An 18070-nucleotide genomic window follows, 5' to 3' on the forward strand; every position below is an offset into this window, starting at 1 on the left:
CAGGAGTCTTGGCTGCAGCAGAAGGCCTGGTGTGTAAAGGTGATGGACACTCACATATGGAGCAGCAGGGCCGCCCTCTCTCCTCTTTAGAGCTCTGTTGCTAAGCTCTCGTCAGAGCTGTTCCACTCTCGCTCAACACTTCCTCACCACTCACAGCTGTAGTTTACAGCACTGCCTTATATCCTCAGCTGAACAAGTTGACATGTTATGATGAAAACAACATGAGTCTAACAGCTGAGAACATGAGCGATACAATTGCAGTGCTAACATTTAGAAATGCCTAATTTTTTATATATATTTCATAAATTTTTGCATAAATTTTTGCAAATAGTCATATTTTCTTGGATTTGTTTTTGATAATTAAAAAGGCATGTTTTATACTGCAAGGTTTTTTTCCTAAAAAAATAAAAAATTCTAAATGGCTAAAAAAAATTTTTTTTGAGTAGCCCAAAACACACACACATATATATATATACACACACACACATAATTGTTTATTTATTTATTTATTTATTTATTTTCAGTGTAAAAACCTCTACATATTGTGCCATGTCGGGGATAGTGGGAGCAATTTTCGCTATCTTGTGTAGATAAGATTTAAGGGGGCTCAGTGGGATACTGCACTCTTGTAAAAGTTCTGATTATATTACATGTGTGGCCTTGAGAGATCAGGTAGGTGCTGAACCCCATAACAGGCTGGAATGGTCTCTTCCAAGCACTGGTCATTCCCTCTGTGAATCACCCTGCATGACTTTTATGGGATCGTACTGCAATTACAGACATTCTGCTTGTCAAATATTTCTAAATGCTTTAAAAGGTAACAGATAACAATGTTGTTTTAATACACTCTTAGTTTATTTTTGAACAGCTGCAAATGCAGAGTTGCTGTCGAGATATTGAGACCACTGCTTGCACACTCTCTTTCGCTTTATTTTGGACTAAAAATATCTACAAACAATAATGCCTTTTGTATTTGAATGTGGATTGTCAGTATAAGCACATAAACGCTGTTTATTGGCCCAACACAGCAACATCGGCTCAACCAATGGTGTGAGTTTGGGGGCGAGGCTATCTGTTTATCTAACCAATGGTAGGCGGGGAGAGTGTTTAATCACTTTGTCATTATATGAAGTCCACATAATACAAACTAAATGAATTGTGAGGGAGTTGTTGAATCTTAATTGAAATGACAGTTGTTTTTATATAAACTCTGTAGTGTGGCTTCTGTTATTTTCCTATCAAAGGCTAATAATTAACACCGTCAATAATCACAGTCACTGAAAGTACTTAAGCCATCAAATATTAGAATAACATCACTATACTCCCAGGCTCATTTACAAAATCCCGTTGAGAGAAAATAACGCATAGCCCTTCTTATGGCCTCTGTAATGTTCTCGGATATTGATTGTATCAGGGATATTAGCTGGTCTGTGACTTAATCAGCCACCGCCCCCATCTGAATAAAGCTTGAGCTAAACGACTCCCTCCTGAGGGGCCTGCTCTGTCTCTTTTTATTAAAACCCCACAGTCATTTAAATGAAAATGTCAATAGATCTTCCCTTACATGCTTTTACAAGAGAATGAACTGAATTGTGATGAATTCAGAGTGACAAAACGCTTTTATATACAGTCCTATCTATTTGATTTAATTCATATCTTATGGGATTTTTTTTAAAATGCTGATCCACTGGGCCTACTACAGTATTTCAGTGGTTCACAGCTAATAAGCCTGGTTCCAAACTTCCAAAGATCATTATTCAAGAGTTTTATTCCCAGAAATGTACGTCACGGTTTACTGACACTGCGAGGCTGGTGGGGAACGGCAACAGGCTATAATATGTAAATAATCTAGGACATTAAACAGTCCCATTTCCACGCTGGGTCTTTTTTAGAGTGCCACAACACTGGTCCTCTGCATATCCAGTGGTATAATTATAAAACCAATTAACTGAGAATAATTTGCCCTAATGGCAGAGCCAATAAACAAACAAACTGAGCGAGTGATTTAATGGAAGGGTGTCTTTGTGTTGCTTTGTTGCCTTGCGAGTGGCCCAAATGAGTTTAACAAGAGCTCCCTCGAGATGCTACATATACCAGAGATATGAGAGAGCATCTCCTTTTGATTTCCCCTGATTCTCGACTCCCATTAAAAACTTTAAGAGGCATCTGTGGAGGTCGGTCGAGCACCTAACTGCACCTATAGCACTGACCATACCGGAGATGTCCGAAGTAGAGACCGGACCCGAGGCTGTTGTGTTAGCCGAGATGTTGTTGTGCGTGTTATTCCGTATCTCCCGCTGACTCGTGTATTACATTAACGAGCCACTTACTGATTGACTGAGAGCTTCTCTCCATGAGCCCTTTTAATCTACTCTGATATGAAATGCATGATTTCGCTGCAGGAGTCAGGTCTGCGGGTGGGCAATGTCTTAAACTGTAATTGAATAAGTGTAAGAATCACTGTGTCTTACATTATCTACAAGGGTAACATAAGTGATAACGGTTCACCCTTTTTGATTGGCGCATACACACACACACACACAAACACACACACACACACACACACACACACACTGGTTTATACACATTCGGAGCAATTGGGACCTTGTAAACTATAAAAGCGCTATATATATATATATATATATATATATATATATATATATATATATATATATCATAAAGTGAATGCGTTACTGAGTTGGATCCGTGTGAGAGGATCTGGCATCTACTGTTTTGTAGCCACATGGAGTCAGTGTAGAGTCCTGATAGCAGGAATGAATGTGGTATGTAATTATTTTACAATGAATTGAGTTTCTCTTGCATTTTGCTGGCCTGATTAACTGGTTAATTAGAATAGAAAAAAAAAAAAAAAACAGGTGTTTTGCAAAACCTGATAAATTAGCTTTAAAAAAACTAATTTGAACTACAGACGTAATGTCACTACTTGTATTGTCTAAGGCGGTTTGGAATACCATCACATCATACTGATACTTCTGAAGGATATATAAGTATGAATGCTTAGATTGACTGTTTAGATTTCCAGTATGATGAAGGAACCAGATATGGTATCAGCTGTGATTTTTAAAGTTTCTTGACTTATTCTGTTTCACATATTATTTAAAAAATATTGCACAATATTGCACAGTATTGAGTAAAGGTATGCTATAGTATTCAAATTTTATATCCAAAGCTATGAGTTGGAGGCAGCACTGAAAGATAAGTGGTAGTATTTTTAGACAATTGTTTATTGCTTGTTGATAATTGTTGACTGCTGAGACTGTGATCATGAGGCTTGTGTGCTTTGAAAGATGGGAAATGTCTGTAGATTAATGTAGTGACCGAATGATTCCAGCATATCAAAGTTTAATAATAACTGACATTTTCTTACACATGCTCCTTTGGTTGAGTTCAACATGTTTCATAAATTATTGTAGACTGTGAAATTCTCAACAGGCTTTGTCTCCTGCCAGCATATAACAACATGCTGTATATGCTTTACATTTTTCCTTGATCCAGTAAGAACAATGGAACGATTTTTTTCCAAACAATACAGAGTTAAAGACAAAATCTGAAGTATTGCACTGGCAGGACACGTGTTAAACTGTAGCCATATACTCTGTTGCTATATATAAGCACATTGTGTAATTCAACTCCTCTTGGCAGCAGTTCTCAGTAGGAGAAACCACTAGCTCAGCACATTACTCTACCCAATAAACCATTATGCTTCAAACCACGAGATGGGTGGACAAGAACTGTGTGCTGAAAACAGAAAACTGCATCCCGTGGACATATTTTCAGTAGTCAAAGTCTGTCATCATTTACTCATCATGTCATTCCAAACCTGTGACTTCCTTTCTTCCATAGAATACAAAGTATGAATTCTGAAAGACATTTTGGTCAGTTTGTAAATTGTTATACAAAGCTTTTATATATATTATGCATGGTGCATAAGATGTATGGACTATTTTTAAGATACTTTAATAGTTTTGCATCCTTTTATAAAACTTAAAAGTCCAGATCATTATAACTGCATGGAAGAAATGAATCAGTACATTAAAATATCTCCTTTGTGTTTAACAGAAGAAAGAGTTTGGATCAGTATTAATAATTTTTTTTGGGTGAACTAGCTTAAGTTTTCAGCTTACATTTTAAACTATAGTATGAATAACAGTAAACCCAATTTTTGCCACTGTCATAATAAATGTAATATTTATATAAAGGGGGTTTTGGACTCTCACTTCGGAAAGTGAGTCAATGCCACTGTCTTCACTCATTATCTAAGCTGAGTTCTTAAACCTCACTAAGACCTGGCCGCTGCTCCTATACTTTGGGATGCTGTAGGTCCAGCTGAAAATTTGTGCTGCTTCCAAAGGCTCTCTCAGGAAATGACATTTCCTACGTAAACTTTTCACTGGCGGGGGGAGTGATTTCAGGATCGAGAAAGAAAATGAGTGCGGGTGAAAAAAAGAAAGACTGGGAAAGAGGGGTGTTTCTAACTGGGAACAGAGCACGCACTGTTTCAGATTACACACACACACACACACACAGTGAGAGGGAGAAAGAGAAAGAAAAGGAGAAAAAATCTCAGGGACTCCTTTCTTTTCTTGACGTTTAGTTGGGTTTATGGAGCCTGCGGGTCTGCAAAATGAAGCTCTCCGCTGTTGCGATAGTTCTCCTGACTAGGGCTTTTATTGGAGGTAAGGATGTGTGTTTATGTTGGCCTTTTAATATGCAGTGACGAAACTGGCAAAAATTGCTATCAGGGGGTACATGGTCAGTGAGATGATTTTTCAGATGACTGCTTCACGTTTGTCATACATGTAAAGTAACTGCAGTCTTTATCTGCATAAAACTATTTAAGCAAAACTTTTAAACCTCTTTGACCTACTTTTACTCTATATTTGTGTATTTTTCTCCAGTGCATATTTCAAAATATGCCAGACTGCATTGTTCTGAACAGTCTTAGTTAAGCAACTAGGATTTTTTTCTTTTTGTTTATGTCCAAATCTCTCTTGTGATGTGGTTTTTGAATTGAAAACAGAGCCCCGGTTGACCCCTGAGGGACTTGAGTAATTGGGACACAACATAAACATGACAAAGGCTTTTAACAGCTGGATACAATCTTGTTGTCGTGTTCCCTGCTCAATCCTCTAGTTCAAGAAGGCAGACAAATGTTTTCCACCTGTAGTTTCTGTTTGGCAGAGCATATTGAGCCCAGATGCATTCAAAATATTTTACACCCTTTAATGGTCATGGATTTAGGCCAGAATAGGAGATATCACAAATGAAGCTCCAAAGAAAACTGAAGGATAAATATCATTTATATTATACATAAAAAAATTAAAAACTATGGTCAATCTAAATTTGCCATTTTTTTATCTTTCAAGATTTCTTTTCATGATCTCTTTTATTTCTCTTCTGTATGCTCATTTAAATTAGGAATGACTTTCTTGGATTTAAATCAATATGACAGAATCAAATATACTCTATTTAATATAATACATTAGCAGTAATAATACAGAGAAACATGTTGTTTTTTTTCCCCAGAGCTGAGTGCCGCTTTAAATGTGTCCGTCACTCCTGGGCCAGTCAGCATGTGTATGGAAGGAGACAACATCACTTTGTCCTGCTTAGTGTCTCAGAGGAAGAGAAGCAGCAGTGTCCTGGTGCTTCGTTGGCTCTACTTCCCCACTCCTGAAGACGAGCACCTCGTGGTCAGGATGGGCATGAAGAAAGCCAAGTATTACGGCAACTACAGCAAGCACTTTCCCCAGACAAAGTTCCACCTGTGGGAAGAAATGGACGGACAGATCTACCGTCTGCTTATCCTGAATGTGTCCCTGGAGGATGGGGGTAACTACACCTGTAAAGTGCAGGAAATACGGAAGCACAGAAACAAGTGGAGGGCCTCGTCGAATGGAACAGGGAGCATGGAATTAAAAGGTAACTTGAGGATTTTTTTATTAAATTTTGTAAAAAACATTATGTACTCAGCCATTCAGTATATGAATTCTGAAGGCTAATGTTTTTTTTTTTTTATATAGAAGCATTCACCTTTTTCATATGTCAAATGTGCATCCTCTCATTTAGTGCGACCATTAGCTTTAGCATGTTAGTAAACCTGAGTCCAAGCACCAAAAAGCTTTTTTTTTTTTTTTTACTTATTGCACGTTATGCAAATACTGAATCATTAATCATACTTTGAAACCACATTTGCAATGTGTTTTGGTAGTTGACACGTCTGCCATTTTGAAATTTTTGTCAAGCTAACTTTGTGGCTTCTCTGTTTTGATGCATACAAAAACAGAACACTGTGTACAATGAGTACAATCCGAAAGTTTGGACTCTTCAACATTCAACTCATCTGAATTGTTCTTGTGAGACATTATGGGCCTCATTTATAAAATGTTGCGTAGAAACCATCCTACATTTGATGTTACGATCATTTCTCCAATGTGCGTACGTTTGTTGTTGTTGTTGTTGGACCACCTCCTCCATTCCTTTTGGACAAATTAATTAGTGCAATAACAAAAAAATGCAAGACGTATTTGATTAGAAAAATTGCACAATGTGAAAGCTTTTTATGCAAGTAAGCAATCTGGAGTATCGGCGTTTAAAACTAACCTTTCAACTCAGAGCCTAGTCACTAGTGCCAGCGAACACTGTGGTTGAGTTGGATGTGGTGTAAGAGTGATGTCTTGCCACGGTCAGGGCTAACCACACGACAGCTGTTTCCTCCAGTTCACTAATCCTTTAGTACATCCAGCACAGGGTCAATTTCAATTCCACTATTAGTGACAAAGGTCATTGTTAGCTATTTGTAAACCTCTTTTACAGAGGGGATGGTCTGTCTTTTCAGAACATCACAAAAGAGTGACTATATCAGATTCACAGTGACATTACTCCCATGTCAACGGTTCAAAGCCCTAATCCAAATAGTTTTAGAATGGTCCATAAAATTTTCAAATAATCAACAAGAAAATGAGGCGTAAACGTTCCCATTTCTCACGTTGTAGCCTTTTCTTACATGCTAGCTTCGGTGTGTTTGTAAGTCTCAGGGTTCCACCTTCCACATATATACATCATTTCCACTATAAATGTGTTTTGGGCCAACACAAACAGACCATGAGCCTGTTAATGAGAGCAATCTGGACATGCTGTGGGGACAGAGCGAGGAGGCTTGGCAAGGATGCCACTGAAAACATTTACTCTGGCTGCATTATGAGTTTTCCTATGGTGTTCGGACAGCGAGAGGTCCCCAATGCTTCAGCGTCCACTGGATTAATCATCTGCCTGATAAACGGCAATTGCCTGATTCTAGCAACAATGAAGGGAACAAAGAAGTATTTGTTTGCACTTAAAGGAACAGTTCACTCAAAAATAAAAATTTTGTCATTATTGACTTATTACATGCCGTATGACTTTCTTTCTTCCATAAAACACAAAAGGAGATGTTCTGAAGAATGTACTAGACCTTTAAACTTTAAAAAACATTCCAAAACACCATAAAATATCATTCATCAACATTTTATAAAAGTATTCTATATTACTTGTGTGTTTTACTGTAAATAAATCTTCTACAATCACTTTGTGTGATCAATAGACTAAAATATACGTTTTTCCACTGATAATCTTCACCTTCAACAGTTTTTGTCACGATTTTGTAAACTGGATCAATCGAGTCATCTGAAAAGATCCAACTCAAAAGAATGACATTCACGGATCAGACATTGCTTCTCTCATGAACGTGCCAGTGAGAACTAGAGCAGATGTAAAGATTTTCAGTGCATAATAAATTATATTTCAATCTGTTCCTCACACAAAGCTATTATAGGTTTCAGAAGACTTGGAATATAGTGCACAAGTCATATTTCTTTTTTTTATGTTCCACTGAAGAAAGAGAGTCATATGGGTTTGGAATGACATGAGGGCGAGTAAATGATGACACAGTTTTCATTTTTGGATGAACCATTTCTTTAAAGTAGCTTTGTACCATTCAAAAAGTGAAGTTATTTATTATGCTTCATCGTCGGCAATGAATAACCATTGCATTTTCCTTTGTATAGTTTTCTTTGTATAACTGATGCTTTAGAAGCTAAATTCTAAAAGTAACAAGTCTGTGAAATTTCTGTATATTTAAGCAGTTTATTTTGAGAAGAGAAAAACTGTGGTTTATTTTTTTAAACCGCCACATAAAGTGCACATATAGCTGATGATTTATTTGAAGAAAAACACCAGCATATATCTCACTGATACAAAGATGTGGGTTTGAGGGATATAAGCAACAGCATATTACTGTAGGGTTTAGACAACCACAGATACCCCACTTTACCCGACTCTGAGACCAGTACAAGAAAAAAACAAGTGAAAGAGTAAACAAACAAGAGCCAATAAGGAAGGAAATGTAGGTCGTAGGTTGAATTAAACCAGGGAATTTGTTATGTGCAACAAAACAATGTCAACTAGCTGAGATCCCCCATAAACATAGACCAAAGCAGGACTACAGAGCGGGGTTAACCACTTCAACCATCACTACAGCCACAGGGTCGGCCAGCAAATGACTTAATGCTTTTCCAAAACAAAAGCGGCACTCAAACATGCCCCGTTCCTCACCCGTTTGACTTCGGATGTAGTGTGCACTTTGTTCTCGAGTGTTATTGCACTGTGTTTCTGTAGATCTGAAAATGTGCTGAACCCTTCAGTTTAGCAGGGGTTTTATAGAATGGTTTTGACTTAAAAGAAAATGCAGATCAGATGTGTAACTGTATGGGCCCTATCTTGCACCCAGCGCAAGTGACTTTGTACACCGACGCATGTATCATTCCTATTTTGCACCCGCGCAAAGCGGACTTTTCCCTCCACAGAAGCACGTCGGTAAGTTAGGAAATACACTTGCGCTCGCGGAGGCGGTTCAGCGAAAAGAGGAGGCGTGTTCCGGCGCAAACGTTCCTTCATGCTATTTTGCAGGTTTAGAAAACAATTGCGCCACTAACCAGGAAAAAATAGTTTAAAGTCAGTGGCGCGTTGCGCATGTTATTCATATGCTATTTTAAGGGCGCATGCTTGGCCATAATCAATGTAGCGTGTGCACAACGCGCACTTTGATTCTCTAATCTACACAGAAGCAGCAGTTTTCATTTTTGCAAATCATACATTATTACGATAGATAGATAGATAGATAGATAGATAGATAGATAGATAGATAGATAGATAGATAGATAGATAGATAATTTATTATAAAAGCATACATCTAGCTTACACATTTACCCAAATTATCATACGCGTGTTTAACCGAAGTTAATTTGGGTGGGTTTCTCCATTTCAATGTAACTTCTCTCTTTTACGGCCGTGACGAGAGCGTTGCTCTCCTTGGCTGTGAACCGCTCCTGCCGCGCGCCTGGCAAATCCGCCGTTACAATAGCAATGCGCTATGGAAAAAGCGCCTCTGCTCTTAAAGGGAATGTGAGATGACGCTCTGATTGGTTTATTTCACGTTACGCCCAAACCACACCTATGAATAATGAAGCTACTTCAGACCAACCCATTTTAGATTTGCGCCTGGCGCAAGAGTCATTTATCCCGCCGGGAAAATAGCAACAGCGCCGAGACCCGCCCACAAAGTTACTTGCGCTTTGCGCTTTGACACTTGCGTTTCAGATCGTTAAAATAGGGCCCTCTATCTGCTGTGGACAGAGTGTCCGTTGTTTTTTTTTGTTTTTTGTTTTTTTTTAAAGGATTTCTCTAGAGCTCTGCTCTAGTAGTGCCTTTCACTGCTCTAGTAATTAAGATAATGTAACAGTCTGTAATTTTAATATGTAAAAAAAGATATACTTTCTCCTTGCTTAATATGCAGAGAGAACCATTTGTAGATTGATTTACCCTTCCATTCCATTTCTTTAGTATCTTAACCCTTGGGTCGTTAATGACCCGGGACGTCATTAATTTTTCATTCATTTTTTTTCAAGTTAGACATCAACCTTCTTAGTATTCCTCAATCAATTCATTATAAACTATTTACATTTTTTTCCGATTGCTAAACGACAGTGAGCACAACTGGAGCTACATGTGCAAAACTCTAACTACAGACTGCACTACCAACAGTCACCTGAGCTAAACAGTTCACATCACCTGCAAAACTCATGCCAAGCAACACAACTCTTAACACATGGCTCAAAACAGGCTCAGTGCAGCCAAACACTACACACAACCCTCACTGAGATAACACACACTGTCACTCAGAACACACTGAGAGTAAAAACACTAGCATCAAACACCAATACAGAAAATACAAACTTTTCATCTTTACAGTTTGAACAATTTCAGTGACTTCACAAAGTAATATTTTCTTCAAAGAAAAGAGTGACATTGAATTCTTTCGCATGATTTATTTAAATTTTTTGAACATAATTCTTTACGGTAAATGAAAATTAGCAGTTTTCTTCAATAGTCTGTAGTAATTTACTGAATTACAGTAATGAGAAAAAAAATGTAGAAACTAAAAGTACTAAAATGTGTGTGTGTGTGTTCACTAACAAGTCTAAAACAAGACCCCTGCTTAGCCTTTCAGCTGAAATTGCAATCAGCAGTGTTTTGAAAGGCACAAGGCTGAAATCTATTCTGTTTTGAATGTGTGGTTCACAGTTTTGACAGCAGTGTGTTAGCATTTGAACAAAGTGCTGTAAATCCACAGTGTTGTGCAGGTTGTGGTTAAAGTCATGGGATAAGTGTGAAGTGTGACAGTTTTGAAAACTGTGTTCAAGCAATGAAAAACGAACTAGAGTTTGGTCCACATGAGCTGCTGCTGTGCAGACTGTAGTTAGAGTTTTGCACATGTGACTCCAGTTGTGCCCACTGTCGTTTAGCAATCGAAAAAAACTGTAACAAGAAAAAAAAAATACAATTATAAAAGAATGCCTGTTTTACCATTAATTTGTTTGTAAAAATTGTATAGGGTCACTAATGACCCGATGTGTGTAACAGTGTAAGTATATTTTTTCTGCACAACAATAATTGAACCTTTGATGACTGAATAAGTGCAATTCACCAATTTTCCACAAGGTGGCAATATCTGAATATAATTCACTCATAGTTACCGCAGGCAAAAAACAATTGGAAGTATCATCAGCAAAACCTGAAATGGCTCAGCGATTTACTGCAGAGCAAGTACTGAACGCAATCAAATATTAGTGTCACCGTCACTTGATGGTGGATCTGGTGAAGAAGCTGTCAGCGATCAAAATATTGATTTTGAAGATGTTGAAAATGATAGTTTTTAGAATATGTTTGAGGTTGTGAATATGGGCCAGATGCTGGAAAATTAGCTGACGAGGACAGTGATGGTGGTATGAAACATCTGCTCAAACTGAACCATTCCAAGCTCCAAAAGGAAACAAAATATGCTTTATTTTATTCTCCTGTAATTGTTACTCTAATATCAGGAGAGTTTTATATTATCGAGAAGGTAGAGATCCAGCCGTGTTAGATATAGATCCGGGTCGCTAAATACCCGAATATGTAATAACGATTGAAGAAACATTCATGCATTTAAGGGGTAACCTGCCCAACACAGCAACATTGACTCAAGCAATGGTATTGGTTTAGGGGCAGAACTATGTTTCTGGCTGACCATTGGCAGATGGAGGGAGTGAACAGGAATTTTTTAGTTTTTGTCATGCTAATGGCACACAAATAAGAAGGTTCTTGCTTACACTTTTTATTGTGTTTCATCATTAAATCATCTACATTTTATTGAGCTCATTTGAAGTTTTAACTATCTTACAATTATCTTTGAAAGTAATTCTCTCCAACAGTGCCCTCAACATCTGCAAGCAATTTCCCCTGACCTGTTTAAAAAATGCCATGCAGCAAGCATTGAACGAAGAAAACTTAAAGAATGAATGAGAGAAAGAGTATGATTTTCCATGTATCCTCAAAAATCTGAACTTAGTTTCCCAGGTTAACAAATATTAACATTAATTAATAGTAGACTAAGTTATTTAAACATTGATGTAATGCATGTTGAATGTATTAATAGCTGTTTATAAGCTTTCTGTGATAGATTTATTAAAGCCACATTTCTCAGGGTCAAAGGTTAAGTATTTTTAGAGGCCGCTAATGCAACTTCCTTTTAAACTAAATGTCCTTGCCTGGTCATATTGAAGCCTCATCAAGCACAACCCTGCAAAAAATCTCCACAGTAAACAAGATGTTGGAGAGAATGACCGGGTTGAGACTTGACTCAAATTTGCAACAATATGATAATACAGAGATTTTCCCCTGAACTTAGATTGTAAAGTTGCAATACAAATGTTAAGTGCAATAAAATCCACAACAACCCAAACAAGTTTGCAATTGGAAAAAAAAAGACAAAAAAAACGAACTTAACCCCAAAGGTCAATAAAACTATACAAACTGATTCCTGTGCTCATAAGATCTGTTTTCAACTTTTAACCCCTTCCTCATCACCCCCAATTTTGGCAAGTGCTGCATACATGACATACCCAAAATAAAAAGGTTACTGCTCATAGGTAATTCTGAATAGAAACATAACACACATACATTTAGAAAGCCAACCCTTGAGAGTTTATAGTTCAAGACTCAAAATTAACCAGACTGTTATTAATATTGAGATATATAAGCTCAAACATATTTTGAACTACAATAATCCGGGATCACCAGTGAAGGGGTTAAACACTTTTTTTTCTTTTTTTTTTTACTTCGAATGCTTCCAACCAGCTACATAAATGAAGTGTCATTAAAAATTGTAATGCCATTTTATTAGCACTGTCAAGTGTTAAGGCACCTATGGACCCTTTTCATGGACTGATGATGGCACGTTACCACAGTTATCAACATCGCAAATCTAGTAAAGTGTTTAATATTTTCATTTTTAAATATACTTTGTGTTACATTACCTTGGCAGTAAATTGTAAAAAGCAAAATAATGCAGTTTCTAATACAACAGCTGAGGGAGTGACAGCAAATTAGACATCTTTCTCTTCTGACTGCTGTAATCAATCTCTCTATATTTCTCCCTCTTTTGAAAGTTGTAGAAACGCTATTGCGGATTTTTTCTTTTGCTATTAGAGCAAATGCAAATTCAAAATTATATTTGCTTTTATCTCCCATTCACCGCTATAGAATTTACCCGACTATGACAAATTCTGCTTCTGAGAACCCCGGAAATGTGAAAAGGGTCCATTGTATCCGTTAGCTTTCCTTCTCCTTCTAACATACTCTCTTGAATACAGTAGGTACTTATTTTGAAAAAGTAATTAGGCTACTTCACGACAGCTAAAAAAGTGCATATAGTATGAGTGTGTGTTGTATGAATGTAATCTGGACATACTACATTCGCCATGTTGTCATTATAATGTGACCTACCCGCTTCACTACCATTCACAAATCCTCTCCCATGGCCTCATAGGATAGTAAAGTGTTCATCATTTGCACACTTCAGAATTGGAAGAAGTAGGTCATCCAGGTCCTTTGTGCCTACTCTTTTACGAGTACTTTGAATTCGGACATACTTCTTTTGTCACATACTGTTTTTCGCCTACTAAATAAGTCTGCGATTTTGGATGCAGCCTATATCTCCACAGCGCTTTAGCGTATTGAGACGAATCTTGGTACATATAATCACAAGCATGACCTGAGGCAACATGCTGCCTTTTGGCACAGCTCTACCTACTGGTCAGGAGACATGAAAAATAGCTGTATTTGCTTATAACTGAACGGTCAAAATCATAAAACTCTTTTAATTCAGTGTTTATTTTAATGAAACTGGTCTTTATAGATCCTTGAGTCATACCAAGAACAATAATACCAATTATGCCATATTCGGTCGAACTTTTCGAACACATCAACAAATTTGATGGCATGGTGCCAAGCTTATTTTGAGGCTATAAATCTGCAACGCTTTGCCATATCGACCTTAAACTTCATATGTGTCATTGTCTCCTCACTCTGGCCACACAACATCAGTTTGGTAACAGTGCCATTTATGTCAAAGTGATGATTGTATTTGGGATTTTGACCAAATATTTTCTAAAAATGTCTTTAATTATTAATTGTTGCAGTTGCTCTGATGCTCCCAGCAATGCTTGCATAACTCATCATGCCTTTTTTTGTGGTTGGCCCCTTAATTGCAGCTGTATTTATGTCTCTCTTTCTCTCTCTCTCTCTCTCTCTCTCTCTCTCTCTCTCTCTCTTAATGTTTTCAGTACATCATATACCAAGCACAGGAAAAGCTGATGTCATATGGAGCATGTTTGAAGGTATGCTGTTGCCTCAATATTGTAATAAAATAGAGCTTGTTTATTGCAGTCTGGTGTATGGTCTCCGTCACTGATAAAGACTCGTTTTGTGTGCTGGCTTGGATCACAGCTTAGTGTTAGATAGCTTTTGGCTAGTGTGTTACATCTCCTCCCTTCTGGTGGAGAAAGACCAAACCAAATTCAACCAAGTGTAAACCAAGTGTGCTCACAGTGTTTGGTTTATTTTTGTGGTCAGCTTTGCCCAAGCTTTTATTGGAATAAAGATTCTTCCTTGGTTTATGACACTTTACAACATTTCCACTGCATTATTACAAAATCCAATACATTTTAAACACAAAATAAAAAATACATTATTGTGGGTATATTGTAATTTATAGTTTTAATAACATTTGTTAAAAGTAAAAAGAATGTATTACTGATTGTTGGAGAATGTTATCATTTTTTTTTTTTTTTTGCAGGGTCGCGCTCATTGTAATAAAGTGTTTACAGCACATTATTTTGCTGTGATCTTTTTCAGATTTGTATCTGTGTGCTGTGCTCATCTGCTCTGTCGGTCTGGTCTGTATGCTTGTCTTTGCCATGACTATCACATGTCAGCACCTACAGCGCAAACGAAGACTACGAGGTGATGAGCTTTTTACCCTAGAGTCCAAATTATTTACCCGATCCTTTAACGATACAATGTCATCAGTGCAAAATTATTTTTGTTTTTCTTGTTGTCACATAGAGTATTTATTTAATTATTTATTCATGTTTTTTATGCTTGTTCTGTCTCCATCTAGCCAATTATTACCTTGTGAAGTGCCCAGAAAACAGGTAGACCTGGTTAACCACTGCTTTACTGTTATGAATGTATGATTGATTCTTAGATTGATTCTAAGAATAACATTGTTGTTTTAAATGTCCAGCTCAGGGGAGACAGTAACCAGTGTGTCCAGCTCCTCTCCTGCAATGCACAGAAAAGAGAAACGACACAAACCTCATCTCAGAGACGTCACTGAACCACTGCCACCACCACAGATACCAGCTAAAGGTACATTGAAACACCATGTTCTCCCTGGGTACATATTGTGATATCAAAAATACTGGGTAACATTGGTTAATGCATAAGGTATCATGAACCAACAATTAACTTTTTAATGGCGTTTAATAATATAGGTTCATATTAAATTATAAATACACTATTGCATTTATGCATTTGCCAGATGCTTTTGTCCATTGTAATTCACATTCATTCAATATACATTAATTACTGTTAATTTAACATTTAAAATGTATTAGTGAATGTAGAAATGAACATTAACCAAGGTTAATAAATGCTTTAAATAATTGTATGCTAGCTATTCCATTGACTAATGTTACATTATAGAACCTTATTGTAAAGTGTTTCCAAATTTTGAACCCTTGAAAATATATCTATTTTTCATATTATGTTTTGTTTGGTTTGTTTTCTAGCACCTGCACCAAGAAAACCACGTAGAAGCAAACTTTTAAAGCCACAACCTACAAAAATGGTAGGAATGCCGACTCTTATCGAATTCATTTGACATAAGAGCATTATTTGCTTTCATGCTAAAACGTTAAAAAGATTAAGTGATGCTGATACGTTTTCATAATTGCCCTAAATATATATCTTGCTAAATTACTTTTATAATGTTTTTCGTAATTAATTTTGTATGTGTAATCTTTTTATTCACAATTTTAAATTTGCATCTAACAACGCACTTTCTTTAGCCTCTCAATTGAATTTTCACAGACTAGAAACATGCAAGAGGGAAATAATGTAGCTTTCTCATAGAGCTCTATGTTCGCCACAGTTATTGCTATACCTACCTCCATTTATGGGTGTTATAATTTTATTTACTATTATTGCTTTCCAAAGCGTGATTATTTATTTAACATGGTTGATTCTTATTAGATTAGTTTCCAGGGAAATAATCACAGAAATGCAGAAAAGCAGCAAAAAAAAAAAAAGAAAGAAAAGAAAATGTTTTAAGATCCAGCATTGTGTTGTGAAATCCGTTATAGTTTAAATGAGTGTAATTGATAGGGTATCGGAGGACATGAATATGTCTATGCTTCTGCTCTGTCCACTTGCGTTGTTTGCATTCCCTTTTTAGAAGTACTTGCTTTGACCATCTGACATATCTACTTGTCAGATGAAGTGCTTGTTCCTACTTGAGACTCATAGTTACATCCGTCTACGAACAATCCTAAAATTATACCTATAATTTCATGTTGTTCTGTCTGACCCCACATTCCTCAGTGAATACTAAACTCCCCTTTTAGACCTCTGACCACATACTGTAGTGTTCATATATCTGAAACGCCCTGTCTTCGCTCTTCTCGCCCTCAAGCCAAGGGTGGTAGAGGACAGTCTGACATATGCAGAGCTGGAGCTGGTGAAACCGAAGCCTGAGCTGAAAACAGACTCAACTGGATGTGCACAACTTGAACCCGAAACACACTGCACGGGGACTGTTTACGCCCAAATACTTTTTGTGGAGAAGCAAGTGTAAATATGTATATTAAGTGTTTCATACCAAAAATTATTTATGAGATTGTTTAAAATATTGTTTACCTACATACTGATGTTCTGGTATTTCACATGTACTAGTATAACTGTAATAAAACAGCAGCATTTTCTTTTGATATATTTGGGCACATTAATGTACCTCTAGATTTAAGACCTTGCTTTCTTTAAGCAAAAAGAAAGGATTACATAATGGATTTAACTCCAAACGTGCATCATTTGATTATGCAATTTTGTAAAATATGTAACAATTTAATTTTTTGCTATGTTGAAATAAAGATTTCTCCTCTAAAAGCAGAGGATGATACAGTATGAGCTAAAGAGCACAATTTATTGTCTCATTTACGTCCGCTTAAACAGGCAGTCATAACGTATTGTGTATTGAAGCATATCAAAGACTATTTAATCCTCTGATGTAACCAGAATAACATTTATAACCTTCTTTGTTTGTTTACTTTCCATAACTGAAAATACGCATCAACTGTAGTGTGTGTTAGATCATTTCAATTCAGCTTGACTGTGACTTTATAAAAAATAATGCGTTTTTACTATTTTAATGCATAATATTTGTGAACAATAATTGTTATTAATAATACATATTTTTATATTTATAAAATGTTTAAATCATAATGTAAATTCTATATATTTTAGGGCTGTCAAATTAATTAATCGCGAATAATTGCATCTGACATAAAAGTTTGTGTTTATATAATAGGCTATATGTGTGTGTGTGTGTGTGTGTATATATATATATAATATATATATGTGTGTGTGTGTATATATATATATATATATATATATGTATATTTATATGCGTGTGTGTATGTTAGTGGATGTGATTCATCAATTTCACAGCACTAAAAATAAATAAATGTATATTACAGATATAAACACATTTAGAATTAGAAACAGCAATAGGGACTAAATTTATTTAGCATTTTATATACATATATCATTTGCTATTGAATGTGCATATATATATATATATATATATATATATAAAACATTTTTGATAATAATAAAATCTGTAATATTTTGTAATTCAGTAGTGCTCATAATTTATTATGTTTATTATGTTTTATAACAGCTAAAAGCTCTGTCTATAATCAGGTTTGGACAAGTTATTATTATAAGCATGAAGCCGTTGATACAATGCACATGCTGCCCTCCGTTCTTGAGTTTAGTCTGTATCTCTCTTTCTCCATTTCTCCCACACACAGCTAAGAACCAGTGACTGTGATGAACCCTTTAATGGTTACAT

At 36.3% G+C, this 18070-nt stretch overlaps 1 protein-coding gene across 1 annotated transcript; it reads left to right on the plus strand.

The window, feature by feature from the left end:
* The first annotated feature begins 4466 nt into the window (after positions 1–4466).
* Positions 4467–17124, plus strand: vstm4a (V-set and transmembrane domain containing 4a). The gene is made up of 8 exons (XM_082153928.1): positions 4467–4697; positions 5548–5943; positions 14223–14276; positions 14794–14901; positions 15059–15092; positions 15185–15309; positions 15732–15790; positions 16634–17124. Exons 1-8 carry the CDS (start codon positions 4646–4648, stop codon positions 16793–16795), a joined length of 990 nt encoding a protein of 329 aa, XP_082010054.1. The 5' UTR covers positions 4467–4645; the 3' UTR covers positions 16796–17124.
* The last annotated feature ends 946 nt before the right edge of the window (positions 17125–18070 follow it).

Source organism: Leuciscus leuciscus (genome assembly GCF_965113295.1).
Source record: "Leuciscus leuciscus genome assembly, chromosome: 22".
NCBI lineage: Eukaryota > Metazoa > Chordata > Actinopteri > Cypriniformes > Leuciscidae > Leuciscus > Leuciscus leuciscus.